Source organism: Mustela lutreola, chromosome 6 (assembly GCF_030435805.1).
Source record: "Mustela lutreola isolate mMusLut2 chromosome 6, mMusLut2.pri, whole genome shotgun sequence".
Classification (NCBI taxonomy): Eukaryota; Metazoa; Chordata; class Mammalia; order Carnivora; family Mustelidae; genus Mustela; species Mustela lutreola.
Window position 1 is genome coordinate 59,399,331 of NC_081295.1, and position 25,644 is coordinate 59,424,974.

General features: G+C 38.9%; 1 protein-coding gene across 7 annotated transcripts in view; it reads right to left on the minus strand.

Moving 5' to 3' along the window:
* Positions 1-25,644, minus strand: part of AIG1 (androgen induced 1) — a 272,338-nt gene that overhangs the window by 35,397 nt on the left and 211,297 nt on the right. For 5 of the 7 annotated variants that reach the window (XM_059177380.1, XM_059177375.1, XM_059177374.1 and 2 more), the window contains exon 4: positions 20,090-20,205. The exons of the other annotated variants lie outside the window; for them this stretch is intronic. In XM_059177380.1, the coding sequence (XP_059033363.1) occupies positions 20,090-20,205 (116 nt within the window). The remainder of the gene's footprint in view (positions 1-20,089; positions 20,206-25,644) is intronic. 7 annotated transcript variants of the gene reach the window in all.

Genomic DNA, 25,644 nt, shown 5'->3' on the forward strand with positions numbered 1-25,644 from the left:
CATATGGGCCTGGTGCTTTCTGTTTTGGAAGATTACTTATGATTGATTCAATTTCTCTAGTAGATACAGGCCTACTAATATGATCTATTTTTCCTCGAGTGAGTTTTGGTAGATGGGTCCATTTCATCTAGATTATCAAATTTGTGGGCATGGAGTTGTTCACAATTTTCCTTAATTATTCTTCTAATGTCTATAGAGTTAGCGGTGAGACTCTTCTTCAATTTCTATTAGTAATTTGTATTTTCTCTGTCCTTTTCTTGGTTAGCCTAGCTAGAGCTTAATCAATTTTACTGATCTTTTCAAAGAATTAACTTTTGGTTTTATTTCCTTAATTTCTGCTCTAATTTGTATTATTTCCTTTCTTCTGTTTGCTTTTAATTAAATTGCTCTCTTTTCTTTGGCCTCCTAAAGTAGAAACTTAGATGATTGGCTTTAGATCTATTTCTTTTCTAATATATGTATCTAATGTTCTAAATTATCCTTTAAGCACTGCTTTCTCTGAATCCTACAAATTTTGATAACTTGAATTTTCATTTCTTTTTTCAGTTCACAATATTTTAAATTTCTTTTGACACTTATTCTTTGGCAATGTGTTATTTGTTAGTGTGTTACTTAATCTTCAAATATTTTGAGATTTTCTAGCTATCTGTTCCTGATTTGTAGTTTATTTAGTATTATTTAGTGCTTATTTTTATTTTTTTTTAAAAGAGAGAGAAAATCTTAAGCAGGATCCACACCCAGTGCAGAACGTGATCTGGGGCTTGATCTCACCACCCTGAGATCATGATCTGAGCTGAAATCAAGAATTAGCTTCTCAACCAACTGAACCACCCAGGTGCCCCTTGATTTGTAGTTTAATTCCATTGTAACCTGTGAACATACTTTGCATGATTTCTGTTCTTTTAAATTTGTTGAGGTGTGTTTTATGGTCCAGAGTATGATTTGTCTTGGTAGAATGAGAATGCGTACTCTGCTCTTGTTGAATACAGTATCCTATATATGTCAATTAAATCAAGCTGATAAATGGTATTGTTCAGGTCAACTATATCATTGCAATTTTTTTGCTTACAAGAGTTGTTTAAGTCTCCAACTATAGTTAATAGAGGATTTATATGTTTTCTTGCAATTCTATCCGTTTTTGTCTCCCATATTTTAAAGTTCTGTTGTTAGATGTATACACATTGAAGATTATTATGTCTTCTTGGGGGAATTAATCCCTTTATCATGTAATGCTTCTCTTTATCCATGATAATTTTGTTTGTTATGAAGAGTACTTTGCCTGACATAAATATAGCTATACCATCTTTATTTTGATTAACATTAGCATGTTATATATTTCTCTATCCTGTTAAGTTTAGCCTATCTATGCCTTTATATTTCAAGTAGGTTTCTAGAAGGTAATACATATTTGGTATTGTTATTTTATCTACTGCAACACTTTTTGTCTTTTGATTGCTATATTTAGATCATTCACCTTTAAAATAACTATTAAGGGGTACTTGTGTGGCTCATTTGGTTAAGCTTCTGCCTTCAGATCAGGTCATGATCCCAGAAGTCCTGGGATTGAGTCCCACATCAGGGCCCCTGTTCAGTAGGGAATCTTTTTCTCCCTCTGCCCCTCACCAACCTTATTTTTTCTCTCTCTCTCACTCTCATGATCTCTCTCTCAAATAAATAAATAAAAGTCTTAAAAAATATAAAAAATTGATACAGTTGGAACAGTAACTACCTTGTTTGTGTTTTCTATTCATTGTGCTTATTTCTTCTTTTCTTCCCCCTCTTTTCTGTTTTCTCTGCTTTAATTTTATATGCTTCCATTTTCTCTTTCTTTTCTCTTAGAATGAGAATTATGCCTCTTTTCTTGCAGTTTTCTTTTTTCTAGTGTTTCCCTGGAGTTGCAATACAAATTTGAAACTAATCTAAATCAGCTTTCCAATATTGACTCATAGGTAGTGCAGATATGAAGGAATAAGGTACTATCAATTTCTCCCTTCCATACCTTATGACTTTATTGTTACTTCACTTATCCATATACAATAATCACCCAATATATTATTATTATTATTGTAACTGTGAACAGCACTTCTCTAAAAGATCAATAAAGAATAAGAAGAATGAAATATTTTGTTTTGCCTTTACTTATTCCTCTTTCTGTTTCTCCTTTCTTTATGTAGATCTAAGTTTCTGACCTGTATGATTTTCTTTCTCTCTTAAGAACATGTTTTAACATTTCTTCTAGGGCAGTTCTCTGGACAATGAATTCTCTCAGTTTTTGCTCACCTCAGAAAAATCTTTATCTATCCTTCACTTTGTTTTTATTTTTATTTTTATTTTTTAAGTAACTCTATGGCCAACGTGGGCCTTGAACACAATCCTGAGATCAAGAGTCACATGTTCCACATATAGTGCCAGCCAGGTACCTCTTCTTCAATTTATAGAATAATGTTGCTGGATGTAGAATTCTAGGGTTTTTTTCCTTTGAACTCTTTAAACATCTCACCCCACTCCCTTTTTGCTTGTAGTGATTTCTGATGATAAGTATGCCATAAATCCTATCCTCATTGTTTTATAAGTAAAAGGTATCCTCCTCCACTCTTGCAACCCTTTCTCTCTTAACCCTAACTCCTTTCCATTTCTGCATCACTGGCCAAATTTCTATCTATTTCCCTATTAACTCGTGTTCATCTCATTGATGTTTTTTTTTAAAGTATTTTGAGGGGCACCTGAGTGGCTCAGTGGGTTAAAGCCTCTGTCTTCAGCTCAGGTCATGATCCTGGAATCCTGGGATCGGTTCGAGCCCCACATCGGGCTCTCTGCTTGCAAGGAGCCTGCTTCCTCCTCCCTCTCTCTCTCTCTGCCTGCCTCTCTGTCTACTTGTGATCTCTGTCAAATAAATAAATAAATAAAATCTTAAAAAAAAATAAAGTATTTTGAAATGTATTTAATATATAGTAGAAATTTTACACACCTCCATACATGTTATACCTACTTACTAAGATCATTTATAATGAATGCTTAAATAACTTGGGAAAGCCGTACAATGCCCTATGGAAATCGTATAAATTAAAGTAGCTAAAACTGAAGTATTAAAATCCTACCAGTTCATAAATGTTTTTGGATCTCCTAGCCTGGGGAAAGGAGAAAATTAAATTAAATTAAATTAAATTAGAGTTACACTTTTTACTGTCTCCTGAGTAAGTAGCAGAAATGATGTTTTGGCAGAGCTGAATAGAAGAACAATGCTAAACCTTAGTAAATTCTTCTCTTTCTTTGAATAACTGCATACCAGGTGACTTTTCTGGTAATCTCTGTTAGAACAAGACAGGGCTGCATAACAAAGTTCCCATATGCTGTTATGGACTCAAATAATTGAGTCACAACCAAAGGGAAGTGACACCAGAATTCGTTTGTTTTAGACAACAAAAACAATGAGAAATCCAGGTGTTGAGTCACTAAGAAAAATGAACACATACAAGAACACAACAAAATCCCAAGCTATTTTCATTTTTTAATATTATCTTTATATTTTAAGAAGTAGATCTTTTTCTGTGATAGTTTTACATTGCACTCTTATTAGTGTACAATTGCAAACTTGTATTTTGTTGGGTTCAGTACTGATGAAATGGTTCTAACCATCATTTAATTCTACTTATCCCTAGAGTATAAAATGAGACCACCAAAGGTCATTGATAGGTCGTAAGGTAATAAGATGAAAGGGACACCAGTCTCACTTGGTGGATGGCTGCTTAAAAGAAAATCTGAGGAGACAGTATGCCCTCCCTCACTGTTGCATCTAAAGACCAGTTTCCTGACTAATACTGGCATTATTAGTATTCTATTTCTTTTCATTAAGCAGTGACACAGTGAGTATTTGGATACTGTCTATGTTACAAATGAGAATAACAAAAGGAGGACTGCTACCATGGAAACCTACCTGATGGCCTTTGTGGTGAGCTTCTTGCTACTTGAATGCAAGCAAACTCCACACAACAAAGAGCCGATCAATGTTAGGCAAAAAGCTTCTATGCAAGAGCACTGATTATTAACTTTAATGAATGCCTTCAACATTGCAATCCAAGGCAGCATTTTCTTGTCCAACCTCATTATTAAATAAGCACAGGGAAACTTGCATTAAGATATACTTTGGATTGCAAAGCAAGAGCCAATTTAGGGCCATCTTCCACTATTTGTCTCTTGTAAAAACAAGCTATATAGCTAGCTTAAAGATGCGTGCACTTAGAAATAAACTATTAAAAGAAAACTAAGAAGCTGGGCTGTTGCCAGCTAAATTTCAATAGATCAACCTCACTTAATTTGTATGTGTCAGATATTTCTTCCTCTACACAGTCCTTTCCTCAGAGGAAAATTCATTCAGAGGCTTGAAGCATACAACGTTTTAAATGTAGCTGTATTTTCTGTGTGGTGATTTTAGAGAAGAATTTATTTGGTCAAGTTCAGACACTATCCCTACTAACCCAATATGCTATTAAAAATCCAGATTTTTCATAATTTAATAATTTTGGGGAGTATACACAGCCAAAATTCTAACTGAGTGAACAAAAAGGAATAAAAATTAAGTTAATAAAATTAATGGTAATGGGACAGACATATTACTAATAGTTTTCTTTCTTTTGGAAAACCACTTTGACCCTCCCTAATGTCAATTAAGAAGTTATCTCTTATGCTAGATTGTATTTGTGATCCTGGCTAGTAGTCTATTCTTTTCTCTCTGTGTCCACCTGAGTGCCACTTTCCAATTTTGTTCTAGAAGTCTTCATTCAAGAATGGAACAACAAATGTGGACAAGGACAGAAAGTGGGAGAATTGATAACTGCTAATACTTCTGAAAAATTTATTTTTCCTTTGATAGGAAACTTGTTCAGAACTACAAATATATGTTTTGACAAATATTACAATTCTCCCTTATTTTTAAAGGAGTGAAAATTCATCTGGGGAGAGTTGCTATGGTCATTGTGTTGAAATGACATCCACATTACTGTCTTGCCCTAGTTTTCACCATCTTTGACCCTCATGGATTTATGATTTTGAAAGTATGCATCATTCATTTATTTATTCCTTCAAAATATACTAGGCCCCAGTTATGTACCAGATACTGTCTCAGGTGTTGGGGATAATTTGGAGAATGTCTTTGTAGTTCCTGCCCACAAGCTTATAGTCCAGTGGTGGTGCAGGAGTGAGGTTTCACAGTAGTGTTATAAGTGCTATAATAGGGTGATTAGGGATGCCATGGGAATACTTAAAAGGGACACCTACCAACAATCAGAGTGTTGGGGATGACTTCCTTGGTGAAGTGACATCTGATTTGAGACTCAAAGATAGCTGGTAAGTGGAGGTAAGTCCTAGAAGCAAATGGTCCCCACAGAGAGGCAGAGTAAGTGAAACCAAGTTTAAGGAACTACAAAAAGTTTAGCGGAACTGGTGTATGGAGTTCTGGGGAAGAGGCAGAGCTCACCTCAAAGGGTTTTGTGTACTCAAATTTTATAATAGTGCAGCATTATTTTGTAGTATCAAATTTAACCTGGCTTCCCCGTGGCCTGAAATCCTTATGCCTCCTTATAAGCTTTTTCTCCCTTTAACTATGTGGATACTTTATACATTCACACTTCCATCCTTAGCCAAGAAGCAGGAAACAACCCCCAAATGCCCATCAATTGATGAATGCATACACAAATTGTACTTTATCTAGACAATGGAATATTATTTGACCATAAAAGTAATGTAGGCTAATACATGCTACATCATGGATGAATCTTAAAAACATCATGCTGAGCAAAAGAAGCCAGACACAGAAGGCCACATATTGTATAGTTCCATTTATATGAAATATCCAGACCAGGAAAATTCATGTAGACAGAAAGTAGGGTAGTCATTTCTAGAGGCTGAAGGGAGGGAAGAATGGGGAGTGACTGCTTAAGGGGTACCGTGATAATTTGGGGGGTAACAAAAAGGTTCTGGAATTAATAATAGTGACGATTGCACAACCTCATGAAGTCTTAAAACCACTGGATTGTATGTAAATTATATATCTACATAAATCCAACAAGTATCAGGTGTAGATGAAACAAGTTTGGCAATATATTGATAATTGCGGAGTTAGGTGATGGATAGTAGGGGTTTATTGTATTATTCCCCCTTAAAAAAAGCAAAACAAAAAAACCCTTTCATGTCACAAAGATAATAGAAGCCAAGAGATACCAACTCATCCAGTGTGTGGTCACTAAACCTTAACATTTGTTTACAGTCTCTTCTTATTCATTCATTTCCGTGTTTAACACATGCTTTGAGACTAACATTTTGGTAGGAGGTGGGGTTATTACAATGAACAAAAGAGGCGTAGCTTCTATCCTCAGAACTTTGCCATCTGGAAGGAAAGCCAGACAATAGAGTAACAGGTGAGGGAAGGACATGGTATGAATGCTTTGAGAGCATGGTGTGTCTGAAGGATGAAAAGAATACAGAAGTAACTGAAGGGTAGAGGGTGAGCGGGCAAGGGCAGGAGATGAGGTGGCATAGTTAGGCAAGGGTGAAGTTATACAGGGCCTTTGAGACCACTAAAGGGTTTCAGCAATAAAAATTCTCCAGATGCTGTCACTTCTTCAAGGCCAGTTCTTTTTTATTTGTGTAGGCCAGAAATCAAAGTATCAAGAAGAATTGAGAAGTCACTGTTCTTTCCCTCAACAGTGGCCCATGTATAAGCAAAGATGTCTCTGCTAAGGATGATAATCAGTGTGCCTGGTTGGTTCTGTTATTTATTGCCCCAAACAACAGGATGTAATCATAAGTATGGGGCAGAGGGAGAATCATATGGGTGGTGAACCCAGAACAAGAGCAGTATTTGCCATCAAAGAATGCTATTGAATGAAGCTCTCTTCATGCTGGGTGGGTGGGGAATGTGACACTGCACCTTCGGCAGTGATTCCTGTAGCTCCTGAGAAACTCCATGTTCTTCTTCAGTGAAGCTACCTTGAGCTTCAAGGCCACTGGTCAGAGGTCCTTTTTGACACCTCCAGTAGCCCAGCTGTGCTAGTTGTTATTCTGCATGTGCCATCCCTGTAAGTCTCTGGTCATATGCAGGTGGGTGTACAGACTTGGATAACGGTGTTACCTGTCACCCACACAATGTCCATTTCTGAGGTTTACGCCTGGTCCCTGTTAGCTTATTTATGAGCCTGGCAAGCTAAGACTTGGAACAATATTTCTAAAGGTTATAACCATACTACTGCAGAAGAGAAAGAATTGTACATGATCTCAGGAGAAGTGGTGCCACCCTATCCTGGATGTCCAACAAGAGGTACCACCATCCTCTCTGGAGGTTCACCATCCTCTCTGGAGAATAGACCTGAGCTCCCTGAGGCCAGCTCACTTCCCTCTAGAGGGAGAGGATCTTAGACCCAGAAGCTCTTTCTAGCCACCCTTCCTGGGCATGGAATCATGGCATTCACAAGAATGCCTTTAATGCAGCCACGAGATGTGATGCTTATACTGGCAAGGGCCTAGATGTCAGTACAATGTGTGCCATGTGGCTGGTGGTATTTTATCAAGTAGCTCAGTGTTACAGACTTTAGAACACAGATGTCATAGCCCCAGAGCCAACTACAATGAAAATCAAGATTACCACCCCTGTGAGTGCAATTACAGTATCTGGCTACTCCTTTGACTTTCTAGCAGATGTGGATGAGCAGGTAGAATTTCAATGAGTCTATCCTGCCTGTTTGCCATTGCAAATACTTTTAAATGGACTGCTAGCAGATACATAGCCTTTTTCTGTACAAGTTAGTTCACACGTATAAGTTTTCTCTGGCAAAGGTACACATCTTGTTAGACTTATCTACCAGGAACATGCCGTTTTACAAAGAAACCTGTCCTTGTCTGACAGGAAGGCAAATGGCACTGTTTAGCACTGTACTCCAGTTAGCTATGTTTGATCATGTGTTTTCTGAAATTGTGTACATACATTTGGTTTAAAGTTTATACAGGTATTCTGTGTGACAAAGGGAGGCTAAGTGTAATGTGTTTATGGAGGGGACTTGGCCTGACGTGATGGTGTTTGGCTGACTGACAATGTCATGTGAGCTGTTCACTCCTCTGGGGCCTGATTAGATCTACACAGAGTACTAATGGCAATTCCTGAATTTCTCAAGAGGCTGGCAAGACTTTATGAATGAACTATCACTTCTTTTTTCTTTTCTTTTTAATTTTTTTAAATTGTCACTTCTTTCTTACAGTCCTCCAGCAGAGCTAGGAAACAGAGCTAATCCAAGCCTTCGGACTCCATTTTCCTTCTCATCCAATGTGTTTTCAACAGAATAGCACAGGGCTTAAACTACTTGTTATGGATGCAAAGCAATTTGTGTATTTATACCTGTAAATTTATGCATTGTTTTAATTTACGTAAGATTTTGGTATCATTTCTCAGCTTTTAAGGATGACTTACACATCTTATTTTTCTACTGTTATGTGAGAATATCACAGCCCAGGGATATATCATGGCATAAGGAAAAATAAAAGTGCTACCCAAAAAGAAAAAAAAAAAAAAATCCAAACAGGAAAAAACAAACCATTGAAGGGTTTTAAGTAGGAGGATTGACATGATCAGATTTGCATTTTAAAACACTCTGCCCAAGAGGTGGAAAGGGGATAGGAGACAGTGTGAGAAAGGTAGTGAAGAGGGTTTTAGTGTGGGAGGGGCTAGATCAACAGGGCCTGCCAAGGAGAGCATGAGCAGGATACCAGAGGCAGTATGGCATCATGGGAAACAGGCAAATCAACCAACCAACCAACCAACCAACCAACCAAAGGAACACACACAAAACAGGTTCAAACAAGGATGTTGTAGAGAGGTAAAATAAAAGTAGCTCTAGTGGGAAGAGGAAAGGTAGAACTGAGCTCATCCTGACTGGAGGAGGACAACATGTGGCCAGTTCCAAGTGCACTGAACTTCTTTGCCTATGATTTGCCATCTCTTGCTTCCAGGCCATCTCCTTTCTCTGCCTGACCCACTTTTGCCCTGGCCCTTTTTATGGCCCCTCAAGGGCCAGCTCCCATGTCACTTCTTTCGGAGGACTTTTATGACGCTATGAGTCTGGGCGAGGGAATGTTCATCTGGATTTTCAGAGCCTTCTGTATTTCTATTATATAAACAGCCCATATCAACGTAAGGTAATTGCTTTTTTATTTTTCTGTATTCTTAAGTAGACTGTCAGCTCCTTGAGGGCAGAGTTGAAGCTTAATACATTGTTTACCACCTGTATGTAGCACAATGTCTGACACACCATAGAGAAACAGACACTTGAGAGTCTTTTAGCATTGTACTCAACGAATCTTGTCCCTAGTCTACACTGTCCCAGATCTCTCAGATTAAGGGAGAATTAAGATGTTATAATAATAATCAAGCTAGTTCCATGTCTTTGAAAATTACTAGGAAAATGGGTCTACTTAAATGTATAAAGCCAAAGTTTTGCATAGTTATTTTAGACTAAGTTTCTCTTGCCATTTCCTTTATATCTCAATCAAAAGATCATTTTGGCTGCAGATTTCTTTTCACTCTTGTGGCATAAACTCAAATCTGGAAATCTGGTACTGCAGTGCCTGGATGGTGTAGTCAGTTAGGCATCTGACTCTTGGTTTCTGCTCAGGCATGATCTCAAGAGTCATGCGATTGACCCCCATGTCACTTAAGACTCTCTCTCCATCTCTCCACCCCCACCATGTGCATTCATTCATGTTCTCTCGCTCTAAAAATAAATAAATAAATCTTTTAAAAAATCCCCTCAAATCTGGTACAAATATGTCCTCATCTGAATTTTTTTTTTTTAAATCAGTGTTTATTTGTGCCTCAGGGGAGACGAGCAATGCTGGGTGCTGTGGGAGACACAAATGTCTGCAGGCTGTGGAAACCCTCTGCCAAAGATGAGACTGAGCAGGGCTAATGGTCACTGTGGAGTTGTTCACATAATTCCCTCCTGCAGCCGCCAGAGAATATGTTCTGAACTTCACAACGCTCCCATATTCTCAAAGACACAGAGAAGGCTCACCTCAGGGAAATGAAGAGTCTATAATTTGACTAATAAAAGGATCTTTCCTCTACTTGAAATGTTTTTATTGCATGACCTAGGTCACCTCCCATACATAGGATGACACTCTGACAAGGAGTTCAGTCTGTGTGGTTCTTTCTAGAAGTCTATCATCTTCAGTTGGTAATTTAAATGAATCAGGCAGGTAGGAGAAGAGACAAGCCAAAATTCAATGTTAGAGAAATGGGTGGTAGGAATATTGTAAACTACTTTATATGGTTACCATTGAGCTAAGTGTAAGGTAGGTGTGTGTGTATGTATATATATAATTTAAATTTTCCCTACTTTGTCTGCTTGCTTTTAGAACTCATGCACTGTCACAATTTCTCTTATTAAGCAATCTATCTTAAGAATATTTTCTGACATTTTGACTGATGTGATGTCTAAAGGAAATGTGTTTGTATTAACCCTTAGAAAACTGTAGCGAGGAAAGCTCTCTTTATTTTCTTTAAGACCAATTCAACTGCTGACCTTTCTCTTGCTCTGGATAGTGAATGGAGGGGATCTGTTTGGGGGCAGGACAGGCTTTGAAAAAAAAATCAACCAGATAACCACATAACAACAATTGCTTTTTAACTCCTTAGATGGAAAGGAACAGAGCATTACAATAGTGTCCCCTAGAGAGGCTGAACCCAGTCTTGGGAGTCAGAGAAGACCTCCCTAAGAAAGAGATAGTTGAGCTGAGATGTCAAGAATGAAGAATTGTGGGGGTATGACTAAAGGGAGGTGGGGTGGAGGTATGAGGAAGGTGAAAGCTTTGACCTTAGAAGAAACTTAGATTGCTCTTAACCATTAGAGAGAAGGTCACTGTGGCTGGAGCCAGTAAGCAAAGAGGGCAGAGGAGGATGAGGGAGCTAGAGAAGTCAGTGGGTTCAAATAATGGAGGTCCCTGAAGCCATGAAAAGAAACTTTGGACTTCCTGGAAGCAATGGGAAGTCATCCATACTCTCTGAGCAAAGGAGTTACATGGTCAGTATGCTTTTAAAGGATGTGCCCAAGGATCCTGCAAGTGGACAGGTGTGTGGTGGTGGGGGATGACAGTTCTCTGTGTGGTTCAGGAGAGGGACAACAAAAGCTGGGGCATGGTGTTGGCAGTGGAGAGGAGCAAGCACAAAGATTCTTCAAGTACTTCGGAAGAATAGAAGCCAGAAATTGATGCATGACTATCTGTAGAAGGCCCCAGAAAGATAGGTTGTTGGAGTCTTATAAATTTCTGGCATGAACATCTGGGTGGATGGCAATGCTTAGGGAATACAATCTTGGGGTGCAGTTGGGAAAGCAGGTACTGCTTGAGTATGGCGTGCAATTGCAAGCATGAGAAGCTTCTGAGGCTTATCAGAAGAGAGCTCTGAGTTGCAGATCTTGGATGGAAGAAATCACAAACGCAGAGTTGATGAATTTACTAAGGGAGAGTAGGCAGTAATAGAAAAGGATCTTGGTTAAGAAGGTGGATTCCAAGTTGAGTATTCTCATCACAATAAATTTAAAAAGTTAATAAATTAGAAAAGGAGATCATGGGCTGGTTTCCAAAGTACTCCAGCATGGGGGTTTAGGTAGAGTGGGAAGAGCCTGCAGATGATGCTATGAGGGATGGTTTTGAGATTGGGGAGGGAAACTGGAGATTGTGACATCCTAGTCTGAGAAGACAATGATTCAGGAAGGGGCATAATTTAGTATCAAAACTGCTACAATATCAATGGAAGAGAGGTGGTATAGAAATTCTTCCCCTATTGTCATAAGGAGGGAGTGGGTACAGTAAAGATGTCTACAGGAAGAAACGGAAAGAGTTCCTATTTAAAGTCTTTTAGAGTCTCCTCGAGGTCAGACCACCTGCTGGGAGATCACTGGGGAGTATGAGCTGGAGGTGGAGGGAGGACTAGCAGAACAGGTAGAGGAAATGCAAAGTAAAATTGCCAAGTAACATAGAGGACACAAGCAGCCTCAAAATGGTGATGCTAGACTACAGAGAAAAGAAGTGGTCATGTTGGTATGGATGTCCTGCGGGGAAGTGTGGGAAAGGTCATAACCACATAGAAGATGATTTTGGGGTGGGGGACATGGTTAACAGCATATGGGGAATTCTAGTTCTTCATGTGCTCTCAGCAAGTCTGAGAACCAGCTGTTGGGGTTAGAGAAGACAAAACTCAGAATAATAAGTACTGGGAACTGAGATGGATTATACACACAAGCCTTTTCTGTCCAGATGCAGATCTAAGGAACTGATTTAATCAACACCCAAGTGGGCATTCTGAGGGGATGAGTGCAAGCCATACTCTCAGTTGGTAAGTCCTCCATTGTCCAGAAGATGAGAAAACAACAACTCATCTCAACAACGTGTTTGTAAAAATAAGCAGATCAGAATAATGGGAAAATAATGACATTTTTGGTTCTCAGGGGAAAAGCAGAGCTTGGGAAATAACTTAATGTTCGAACAGTAAGAAATTTTCAGAAAACCCTTTAGCATTCTTAATAGGTTGTGAGGGGACATGAAGCCCATGAAGTAGGACCAGAATCCATAAGAAGAGCAGAGGATAAAATGAAAATAAGAGTTGTGGGGACAAGAGAGAGAAGGAAATGGAACTTTCCCATACACTCCTCAGACAGTCAGGATTTTTGTGGTGGGAGGAAGGAAAGACACAATCATTTCCCAAGAGGCCCATGTGCTTCTTAATCCTCAAGGCAATTCTGTAGTGCAAATGTTACTCCCTTTTTAATGGTGGTAAAAAAGTGCTCGGAGAGGATAAGTGATCTTCTCAAAGCACGGGAAGAGAGGAACTGAACAAAAGATGGTGTGAATTCAAGGATCTGGACCTCCACCTCCCAGAACAGGCACAAGAGGTTAATGAGGGAAGAAACATGCAGAAAGGGGCGGGTTATACTACTTTTGGTCAGAGTATTCTTAGCATATAAAAAGAACAACAAGGATGGCATTTTACACACATCTTCCTTCCTTCCTTCCTTCCTTCCTTCCTTCCTTCCTTCCTTCCTTCCTTCCTTCCTTTTGAGAGAGAGAGCAAGAGAGAGCGAGAGAGCCTGAGGGTGGGGAGGGAGGGAGAGAATCTTAAGAATCTTAAGCAGGCACATGTGCAACATGGAGCCTGATAATAATGGGGCTGGATCTCTCATCACCCTGAGATCATGACCTGAGTAGAAATCAAGAGTCCAACACTTAACCGACTGAGCTACCCAGGTGCACCTACACTCATTTTTCTGATTCTCACAGTAATCCTGCCTAAGTGTCATGACTCTCTTTTTTTTTCAGTTGCAGTAATTGAGGCCAACAGAAACTAAGTGTTTTGCTCAAATGTGTAAGTATTCTACTGCTGGTATAATACATTGCTACAAACTTTGTGGCTGAAAACAACACATACTTATCTTACAATTCTGTAGGCTAGAAGTCCAACACAGGTCTGTGGAGGCTATAGTCAAGATGTCGGCAGGGCTATGTTCTTTCTGGATCCAACTCCTTGACTTCGCTAGCTGCTAGAAGTAACCCACATTACTTGGCTCATGGTCCACTTCCTCTATCTTTAAAACTGGCAGTGATGGTTTGGGTCCTTTTCCTGTAATATCTCTCTGATCCTTCTCCCACAGTCCTGCTCCCCTCTAACTGCAGCAGAGAAACCAGATGATCAGTTTGGGCCCACTTGGATAATGTAGGCTAACCTCCCCAACCCAAGGTCTTAAATGTAATCACATCTGCAAAGTCCTTTTTGTCACGTGAGGTGACACATTCACAAATCCTAGAGATTAGGATGTGGACATTTCTGGAACCATTATTCTGCCCACCATATCAAATTAAAGAGGTATTGAAGGGCTGAACCCAGAGTTTAATTTAGATTCAGTCAAAATTAAGTAGGAAATCCTATTGGCTCTATCTTCAAAATATACCCAGAATTCTTCTAGTTCTGACACTGCCATTTCTATCACCTTGGTCCAAGCCATGCCATTGCCTGCAGTCCATTCTCAACATAGTAGCCAAAATAATCCTTTAAAAATGTCTCAGATTATGTCAGTTTTCTGTTCAAAACCTTCCAATAACTCTTGATTTCAGTATGAACTAAGAACACAGTCTTTACATATCCTGCAAGGCTTACATAATCCTTCCTCCACTCCAGGGGTCTCCGGTCACTCTTCCCTCACTCAGCTCCAACATAAGCCTTACGCCTGCACTGAACATACCAGAATTATTGCCAGAGTCTTGAGCAGAAGGGGGCTCTGTATTTTTGTTCTGGCTTCTCCTCCAGTACCTTGAAGTAGAATGGGAGGGCATAGCCTGGTTCTGGGATGCCTCTTTCCTAGCTGGGGATCTGGGAGGGGAAATGGGAGGAGGATGAATAACTCCTGACTTCACTGTCCATGACTGTGCAAGTGGTTTCCCCTTTATCTTTGCTAGTACCCGCTTTCCACTGATAAATGTTGTGAGGCTGATGTTTAGATTCCTACTTTTGCATGTGGTACATATGTGTGAGGTTTGTAGGGGTCTCTGAGGGGCTTCTCTAATTCAGAATTTCCATATGTGGGTTATGGACTGGGTCCTGCTCATGGCAGGATGCTATAATTTCTTGCTGTTTGGAACCCCCTGCCTAGGGGCTGGCCTTCTTGGGTGGGCCACCATTGAGACAGTTGAGCCTAGAGCTCTCCCTCAATGTCAAACCAGATCCACAAGAAACACATCCATCTTTGCCACATACAAGTGATGTGGTCATAGGCGCTTTACAGCTGTCCCTCCCTCCCTCCTGCTCAGGCAGGAGGCAAATGAATGTTCACAAATCTCTTCCTAAGTTAGATTTCTGTCTTATACCTGATTTACCAAGGATTCTTTTGGAGTCTGTTACACTTGGTTTTGGTGAATGTGGGGAGGCAATTCCTTCCCCAATGGCTACCCTAGACCTCAACTCAAGACTGCAAAGACACTCTCCTTCTCCCTAGCCAGGCTGAAGAAGGAAAGTTCAGAAGATAGGCATGGCAAAGAGTGTGGATGGTTTTGGTGATGTGTAAGAGAACAAAGTGTTTGAGCTGTCTTTTATAGGCCCCAAGAAAGGCACCTTTCTTCAGAATATGAGGCATATGTTGCATTACTCTTTTGGTCCCTGTTCTCCACTGCCAGGACATCAGGAAGACTTTCATGCACTGTTAGAGATGTAAAAGTCATCAGGACAGGCAGTTACGGAGAGCGAAAGATTCCAGTTGAACAAAGGAATATGTCATCTGCTGGTCAGAGAACGACATGTTGTTCAGTTTACTTAACTGGTAAAGAAGCATCCACTTAAATAGGGGGACTTCACATGTCTAAAATTTACATGGTCTAAAATTTCACTTTTTTTAGTGAAGAGGGTGTGAATTTTACGTTAAAAATTTTACTTGTTCATGGCTAAAAATTCCTCCCAAGACTTAAATTTGAGTACAGTCTTACTTTTAAGGTTTTTTTTCCCCTCTGTTTTAAAGAAACAATATTTGTTTCCAGCACAGACTTGAAGAAATAAAGAAGTTTCAATAGGAGAGCAAAAATAATCTGCAATTGCATAACTAAAGTATAATCAAGTTTGATGGAGGTGGAACTCTGATTTAGGGCAGTTGAAGACTGTGTCATGTAAGAATGATCATCCTTCATCTTGATTTTACTTTGTTTTGTTTTCTATTTTGAGAAGTTGCACAATGGACACATTTGGGGTAATGAGATTTGGAATATGAAATTTATGAATTTATGAAATTTATGAAAAACCAAAAACCCAGAGACAACAGAAATCTCTATTCTGCTTTAAATAAGCTCACTGTAGTGACAAGAAATGTTTATCCATTAGAAGAAAGTCCTCTGACTCATTATCTCCCCTTCCCTAATGCCTCCTTGCTCCTGCTGTGCCTGGCATTTAGTGTTAGCATGTATTATGCATGGGCCCTGAGATCTCATGTGGGGTCTACTGAATGAGAACCACCATGGGAGGGGGGTATGGGCAGGAGATGGAAGAAACTTCAGGACAGAGGAGACCCACTGCTGAAAAGCAAAGTAGTGTCTTTCAGATTGAAAAACAAAGTAGTGAGTAGCACAAATGCTATACAGGGAGACAAAGGCATGAGGTGCTGGGGGGCCCCAGCCAAAGAACAGATTGACCACCAGGAGGAGTCCTGTATAGGTAGAGTAAGGATACTGTCTCACACAGAATTTGTCAACATTCCATGATCTTTTTTTTTTTTTTAAATTTAAATTCGATTATACAATGTATAGTACATCATTAGTTTTTGATATAATGTTCAATGATTCATTTATTGCGCATCACATTCTATGATCTCATTCTATGATCTTAAAGCTCTCTGTTTTACTCGGTCCCCCTTCAGGATCTCCTGATGGTTCTTTTAAATTTAAAAAGCAAAGAAAGTGATATTTTCATATCCTTTAGGGCTATTTTGGGTTTTTAAAGTGAAGAGTATATGAGTGAGTGAGAATGAATAAAAGTAAAAGCAAAAGGCTTACACTATTGTAACTAAAATTCTCAGACCGTTGATAAGAAAACACTCTCTGCATTGTCCTCAGAACAGTAAGTATAGAAATACTAATACTAACACCACCACCACTACTACTACTACTATTGACAATAAAAGAAAAATATAAAAATTTTTTACGTGTGTCAGGTATTGTTCTATGGCTTCTATATACTGTAACTGAATCCTCAAAACTGCCCCATGAGGTCCTTGTCCCTATTTCATACCTAACTAAGTTAGAGCTCAGAAAAGTTAAGTGAAGGAGTCAGAATTCCAACCCATAAAGTAGTCTTAACTATTAGACATGCTGCTTCTGATGTATTGCTTCAAAACAAAACAAAAACTAAACACACAATCTATTCAGCCACAGAGGTGCTCTTCTCCCAGAAGAAGGCAGTGGAGAACATGTGAATTGTACAGACTGTGGACACACAATGCTTCCATTCCAGATCTGGCAACACCAAGGATACTTGGCTTTTTCTTGGGCAAGTCATATACTCTCAAAGCGTTAGTTTTCTTATCTGTAAAATAGGCCAGATAATGCCTATCTCAAAGGGTTATTTGGGGAGCTAAATAGCGTATTTGAAAAGCACTTGGCACAGAACTCAAAAGAATGGTATTCCTTATAATTCCTGTTAATTACAGTTGCTTTACAAACCAAGAGGACCTCTGTGTTGTATCCTGCATAAGCTAATACAGGTCATCCTATTTTTTAGGGGAAACCTCACAACTAAGGTATACAGAATGTGTGGGAGAATGATGATGGAGAGGAAGTATGCAGACAAGGTATTGAGAGCCCACCATAAGTGGATAGGGAGATGCTGGTGTCCCAGACCCTGGGTAAATGGAGAGAAGTATGGTGGGAAGCAGAAGGAGGTAGAAAAGGAGTCTGGAATGACTTCTGATGCTCAGTTTGGGAGGACTGAAATAGGGATTGGGAAATGGAACTGCTCAGGGTGGCCGCTCAATGAGCTCCAGTCTATGAGTGAAAGCTCCCATATGCTGTTGCAACTTTGGCTATCCAAATCTGGAAGGAGAACAGGTTTAGGTGGAGCGGGAGCCATGTGGGAATGGACAGCAAGTGGGAATCAGAGCAAAGCACAGACAGTCTGGTCAGCAGATGCAGAGGTACAAATTCAGCTCAACCACGCAGGGGATGGCAGGGAGATCTATTTGTTTTATAATTAGCATATGATAAGAGGAATTATTTCTTCCATTTTGGCATGAAGTTCTGGAATGTCCAGTTACAATCCTGGTATGCTACCAAAAGATTTCATATCCTGAAACTTCTAGTATCATGTCATTGGTATGGCAGCTTTGAGATAGTCTGGAAGGAGCAAAAGCCAGTACCTTTTTGATAACAATGAAAATCCTTGGATTTATATACTATGACAGGATATGAGGGGTATTGTTTAGCTCTTGGCATAGCTATGAATACCTAGGGCAGAACACCAAAGGAAAAAGTCTACTTTGAAAGCTCTCTCAGAACAAATCTGAGAGAATTTGCTGGTTAATGCAATACATGTCCGAACAAGTACTGGTTTACTTAAGGAGTATGCAGGCCTGGCAAGCCTCACTTGGCATGAAGACCATGAGTAATGATTCATTTTAATGAGGGATCTTGGGGGTCTATAATGAAGACTATGTGGTATTTGCCATGTGTCTCTTTGAAACGTTGACTGAGTGTACCCACAGTGGAAGAAAAGCTATCAGAAAATACATAGTTGATGAGACTTCTGGGACTCTATACGTTTCAGATAATTTAATAGTGTATAAATGAATTCACAGAAGTACACCCAGAGATCTCAGAGAAAAAAGCTTCTCTTCCCACAGGTAAGCAAATATGAGCACAAAGTAATGAGACTATATTTTTGGGAGGAAGGGAGGGATTTGATTTTTTAATGATTTTTGATTTTAAGATGAATGCATCCCTGGAATAAATCATAGCCTCTCTACATGATCTTCTGAAAGATAAGAGTCATTTGAATATCAAATGCATATATATAAAGTATGTATATTCATTTTTGAGACATAATTTTAGTCACACTTCACCTGTAAGCCCTAATCATTTGGACTTTTTTTTTCTTTCTTTCTTTTTTTAAGACTTTATTTATTTATTTGAGAAAGAGAGTGAGAGAAAGAGAGAAAGCACAAGAGGGAGGAGGGTCACAGGGAGAAGCACACTCCCCACTGAGCAGGGACCTCGATGTGGGACTCGATCCTGGGACTCCAGAATCATGACCTAAGCCAAAGACAGTTGTTTAACTGACTGAGCCACCCACGTGCCCTAGACTTTTTCTATTAGAGAAAATCAGTACTTAACATTTTAGGTTGAAATAAAAAAATCTAGAAAGTGATGAGGAAAACAAACAGACTTTGTTTTCCAACAGACTTTGACTAGTCAATGAAATGGCAGATAGAATGAGCATTACTGCACATTTGTTCTGGGGTCTTACATCTGGATGTCCATTTAGATCTAGCCACAGGGTATGACTTCCTAGAAACAAATTTCCTTTCTGGTCAGATCTGGGGCATTATGTGGTCATTCACGCAAAGTATGTGAAGTACTGTATTGAACTTTATTTTGTACTTATGGGTTGGCTAGAGCAAATGCTCCACAGAGACTGGGCCTCCCAAAAAGCTCCAGGATTTTGGAGGGATTAAATAGAGTTCTGGGGGTGTTTGGAAGAATGTGATGCAATCCTTGAGGTTTAAAGGAGGGGATAGTGACCCAGAACTCAGGACAAGAGAGGCAGAAGTGCTGGTGGGAGGGACCTCTTCTAAGTGTACTAGTACTCCAAAAAGGACTTGGAATTCCAAAGAGAAGTAAGAAATTCTGTCTTAAAAGAATTTTGAAATTTTGAAATATTAAAATATGGTAAGAACTGAAACTAATGTGAAGTAAACCCAACAGTCAACTGTGCTGTTATCAGATAAATGTGGCACCACCCACTTGAGACTTATTCGTGCCCAATGGAGCAAGTGGAGATTTCTTGTAATTTATTTATCCCAATTAAAAAACAAAACAAACCCTTAAATGCCTATTATGTGTAATTGCTAACTGTAAGACATGTTCTAAACTGACTCAGGAGAATGTCCGTTTTCACTTGTTTCCTATGAAGTTTAAGATCACTCCTCTAAAGAGGCCATTTCTTCTGTCCTCATTTGCATTTGCTCACCAACAACAGCAACAACAAAAAAATCCCAAGCAAAGCCCTTAAGCAATAAAACTACTGTCCAAGAAAAACATTTAGTTTGAAAAAGAGTTGAAAAATGTAGCCTTGGAAGAACCATTGCTTACATGGGATTGTTCAACAAATTCCTGTTGTGTGAGGTTTGGCATATACTTTCTAAAAATATAAGCATCTGGGGAAATGAGACAAAGCCCAGGTCCTGGACCAAATGAGGCACGCAGTGTGAATCTGTTAGTGATTATATCCATAATGAAATATGTGCCCAAATTTAGCAGTGCAAAATCTAATACAATACGAAAGCCCAGCAGGCACTGTCCTTACCATAATATATAGCCAACAGAGAAGGTACATATGGCGGCGAGTCCGCTGCTCCTGCTGGGATACGCATGGTGTGATGTCCTCATCTCGATTAATATAAAGGGCAAAACTGTTGTGTGCTGAAAAAGAACAGAGAGCAGGTGACACAGATTCTTATCATTGCTCCTCAATACTTGTTTTGTCTCCAGCAGGAGAAGGGATAGTGCAAATTCTTAGCAAAAGCACCATAGCAGAGAGCGGCTGTATATGGCTTGTCTAAGATGTAGGATGGACAAGAAAACATGTGATCCATCGATTGCTCTACTGGTGTTTTTCTTCTATATCTGGATTTTTAAAATTTTATTTTATTTATAACTGTCACAGGAAATTTCAGTAATTTTGAAGGATGTGTAGGAAAAAAATTAGAACACAAGAAAGGAATAAAAATAACCACTGTTAATATTTTGGTAGATGTTTTCCCTCCCCCTTGTTTATATTATTTATACATAGTTAAGATCATACTGTGCACGGAATTTTGTTTTGGGACCATACCATAAGAATTTCGGGGGGGGGGTTGCAGAGGGAGAGAGAGAATATTAAGGAGGCTCCTCTCCCTGTGTGTGAGTCAAACTGGGGGCTAGATCTCACAACTCTGAGATCATGACCTGAGCCGAAATAAAGTGTTAGACACTTAACCAACTGAGCTACCTAGGTGCCCCAACATGAGAATTTTTAATATGCCATTTTAGAAATTCTTCTAGAATATTAACCTTAACTATAGTTGCTCGAAACTCCATTTTATGGATATATTGGATATACCAAAATTATTTGGCCAATTCCTATTCTTGGACATTAAGTAGTAAAAGATTTTAAATTATTAATTTATGAAAAATTTCATGATGAATATCTTTCATAGAATTCTTTGAATGTTAAATAATTTTCTTATAGTTAAAGGCATAATGTCAAATTATGTGTGGAATAGCAGCAGGTTAAGAAATAATGTCAAATTAGTATCCAGAAAGGATGTACTGGTTTTTACCAGCAGAGGATGGGTCTAGATATGATGTTTGAAGACCGACTCCAGAGAAGCTTGATGGGACCTTCGTATTTGTTTTTTGGACTCAGTGACCACTCATGCTCAGTTCAGTGGGCCAAGATGGGGATGAAATTTGGTGAGAAGTAAGGAAAGTCAGTTTATCCTGGTGTTGAAATTTGATGAACAGATTAAGGGACAAAGATCTTTTCAGGTAAAACTGGGTTAGGATATAGATTTTTCTTCCAACATTGAAGTTTCTCAAGAGTAAGGAGATGGAAGAACTGAGAACTGAACCATGAATAAGTTTGAATTCTACTTGATACCTCCTTAATGGCCATGAAAGAATCTTTGCCCTGTTCTTCCTATATTGTTTACATATTTAAGGAAAATTCAGGAAATTGAATATTATAATTTTCAAACTCTCGTAAGTATCATGGCACCAGGTGGCAGGTGAGCCTTGACAGGAAAACACATGGTAGTGATATCCAAGTGAACATCTTAGAAGAAATAAATTGCTTATATTTATAGAAAAAACAGAAATACAGGATTTTTAAAGAACTACAAAGATAGTAGAAATTCTTTGCTTTAAATGTTCTCCTCTAGATAACTATGCTAAATGCCAATAGATTGGTAATTAGAGTCCGGTATTCCTAAAACATCAGGTGGGTAATTCCACAGTTGAGTAGCTTTATATTTCCTTATTCTTTGCTTCTCTATTGTCTTTCTAAAACAGTATAATTACCTCTGAAAGGAACTATGCAAAATGTACATGTGTGTTGATACAGAGACAGTATGTGTTTTAAAGATCTATTTTGTTGTTTTATTCACTATAATCTAGTCTCCTGAGATGACATTGGCCTGGAGTTTCAACAACAGTTTGAGAAGCCAACAGTAGTTTTGCAATGGTGCATTCATGTGTAAAATTCAAATGTATAGCTAACGATAAGTCTAAGTCTTATCAAATCTTATACAGGGAAAAAAAAAACCCACCAACTTTTTTTTTTTTTAAAGATTTTATTTATTTATTTGATACAGAGAGAGACATCATACGTAGGTAGAGAGGCAGGCAGAGAGAGAGGGGGAAGCAGGCTCCCTGCCGAGCAGAGAGCCCGATGCGGGGCTCGATCCCAGGACCCTGGGATCATGACCTGAGTCGAAGGCAGAGGCTTAACCCACTGAGCCACCCAGGTGCCCCAAAACCACCAACATTCTTAACGGGAACTATTGACTCCATTTTACACTGAAGATAGTGCTAATTGACTCTGGTGGCCTGTGTGAGTTACAAAATCATGGTGATATGTTATTTTTTGATTCATTAATATTAAAAAGCATTTAAATTCTACCTCTTCATCCATTGCTCCAAGCTGAGTAGAAAATCATCCCTTTTCTATAAAATTATATAAGTTCAAATAACTTATCTGAATATTCTTAGTTATCCAGTTATCATTCTTTTACTTAGCCTCTTTGTTGATTATCAGATGTCATACCTAGAAGGGTTAGGGTGTATTTTGATAATGCCAGACAGAAAATCTCTGAAAAATGAAAATCTTTCTAGATTACTTCATTAATGGCATCATCACCGCTAAAAAGGAGCTACTTGTTCCATCAATGACATAATCTGTGACATAAGATCTTTCTGTGTGCCAGTTGGCCCAGTGGCAAATCTTGGGTAACAGCATGTCATTCAGAATTTTCAGGCACTGAAGAATGTATATCTCCCTTTCTAAAAATGTGTAATGCAAATGATGTTTACTGTTAAACAGTACATACTGACAAAAGTAAAAGTAGTGTAAAATATTTAGAGCAAATAAAAACATTGCTCTGCAGGTAGTTAAGGTTTTATAAACTAAGAAAATGGTAAAAATCTACAAATGGGCCTGCTGAATCTCTAAGTAACCTTTAGCAGCTCAACTGTAACCCAAAATCTGTAGCAACAAGAGGGATAATTATTTTAGAACTACAGGTACAAGAAATCCAGTTCTAATCCACTCCCAGGCAACACTGTGCTTGAATGACTTAAGAACCAGGAAGGAAATACTCAAGTCCATTCAAAACCACCTGCTGTACAAAAACAGTAGTCCTATGTTTTGTTCACTGTGGTATTTGTAGAAAAGAGCCTGGCACATAGGAAATGCTCAAAAAATACTCATGGAGATAATGTAATCTTCAAAGCAACATTTTTAATGGAAATTTTTAACTACATTTTGCAGATGAGATAACAAACACTCAGAAAAAGATCATTGTATTGCCCAAGATCATAGAGCTAGTATGTCTGGAAGTAGGGTTCAAGACCAGCTCTGTTTCCAAATTCCAGGCTCTGTTTTCTACATCAGAATTGTATTTGTCAAAGATATAGATAAGTAATATTCAACTCAATAAGCCTGTGGGAATGCATGACTTAAGATCACTTACATTGTCACTCAATTGACCAGAACTATTTTTTGCTTGAGCCTCAAAATAAACAAAGAGGTCTTCACTGTAAAAAAAAAAAAAAAAAAAGTATTTTGCCAAATGTGTTCTTTCCTATGGCATATAAGCATTCTGAATAATAAAACCAGCTGGCATAAAGTTAGGACTTCTCAGTGGTGCACTGATAAAGATGGATGGAGGCAGTTCTTCCCCTTTTTGGCCCAAAGGAGGTCAAGGTGTAACTTTCTTGATCATCCAGCCTCTGGTTCATCTGGCAGCTGCCTTTGTCATGTTGCCCAAACTCCACCCCAATGAGATCAAAGTCACAGACTGAGTGCATGAGCTGGGGAGTCGATGCCACATCTACCTCAAGCTCCAACACTGGACCTTGGGTCTGTCTCCCAAAAAAGTTGGTGACATGCAAGGCAATAGGTGACCAGAAGGGTCTGAACATGACAGTGAAACTGACCATTTGGAATAGGCCCAGATTGGGTAGTATCATCTGTCTGTGCCCTATTGTCAAAGGCCCCCAGGAACCAGTCAGAGACAGAAGGAAGCAAAAAACCACCAAGTACAGCGAAAGTCTCACTTTTGACGAAATTGTCAACATTGCCCAACAAATGCATTACCAATCTTTATAATCAGAGAGCTCTCTGGAGCCATTAAAGAGAACCTCTGGGGACTTCCTAGTTTGCGGGCTGCATTGCTGATGGCCGCCATCCTCCTGACATCATAGATAATATCAACAGTGGTACAGTGGACTGCCCAGCTACTTAAGAACCACAAAGGAACATACTTCAATAAAAGATTATCTGAAAACTTAAAAAAAAAAGGGTATATTCAAGAATGATCTGTTTCTATTTCTCAAACACAAATACCTTTTATTTTGTATTATTATTTTTTAAGGATTTTATTTATTTATTTGAGACCGAGAGAAAGAGAGAGAGCATGAGCAGAGGGGAGGGGCCGAAGGAGAAATAGTCTCCCCGCTGAGCAGAAGCCTGACTTGGGGCTTGATCCCAGGACCCTGAGATCAGGATTTGAGCCAAAGGCAGGTGCTCAACTGACTGAGCCACCCAGTTGTCCCCACAAATACATTTTAAAGTTTCCTCAGGTTCCTCAGATAGACTCTGAATGAGTAAAGAAAGATAAAATCTGGTTGCCAGAGGGGGTTCTTAAGAATTGCACTGGACTGTTTTCTGCAGTGCATTGTCAATAGAACAATTGCCCACAGCGGAGTTACTGAGGTTCTACTGTTTGTTTGTAAGTGCTAAGTCAGATGAAAGGTTGAGAGCCCAATGAATAAACCTTTGATTTAATCTATCAACTCTGCCCTGGAAAGCACTGATGTAAAATATAAGCAGTTCTCCTATCCCAAGCTCCAGTTTCCAGTGCCGCTAATTTTAATGAGACTGTGTTCAAAAAACTGCGTCCAAAAAGGGAAGCCCAAATCCATCTTGGTTTTTGGCATCCTTTGTGGATCTTCTTAATGAGGTTCAGGTGATTACCACTACGAACTGACCAGCAACCCAAGGCAAAGGTCAGTCTGGGAGGATCCACCAGGTGTTGTTACCTCTGCATAGAGACACCCAGCCTTGAGCAGAGGACTAGATTCAAGGAAGGACCCATAATTCAATCATGATGTGAAGGAAATGGGATAAGAAAAAGGCTTTGTAGGAAAGGCTCCAAGGAAGAATGCAGTCTTATTAAGTAGAAAGACCAGGGAACTGGCATTTAGGATCTAGTTCTGATTGTATCCTTCCTACCACATTATAAGACTTTAGTCAGGCTCTTTTACATTTGTGAAGCTCAGTACTTTTTTTTTTTTTTTTTTTGGTAAAATGAGGGGGTTGCATTAAACTAGTGTACCTCAAACTTCAGTCATGATAAACTAGTATTTTAAGCTTTGCTACATCCCATACTAGGGGTCACCTAGGCGTGAAGCTTGGTAGACATGGTGTCCAGGGGCCATGAAAATGTTTCAATTTCTTCTACAATCAGAAGAAAAAAAATGAACTTTTAGAATGATGATTATATCCATCTTCATATAATGCCATCATAAAAGGTTACATATATAATAAATACATATAAAACATATAAAATCTATAATAAATATTTATAAAAATACATATAT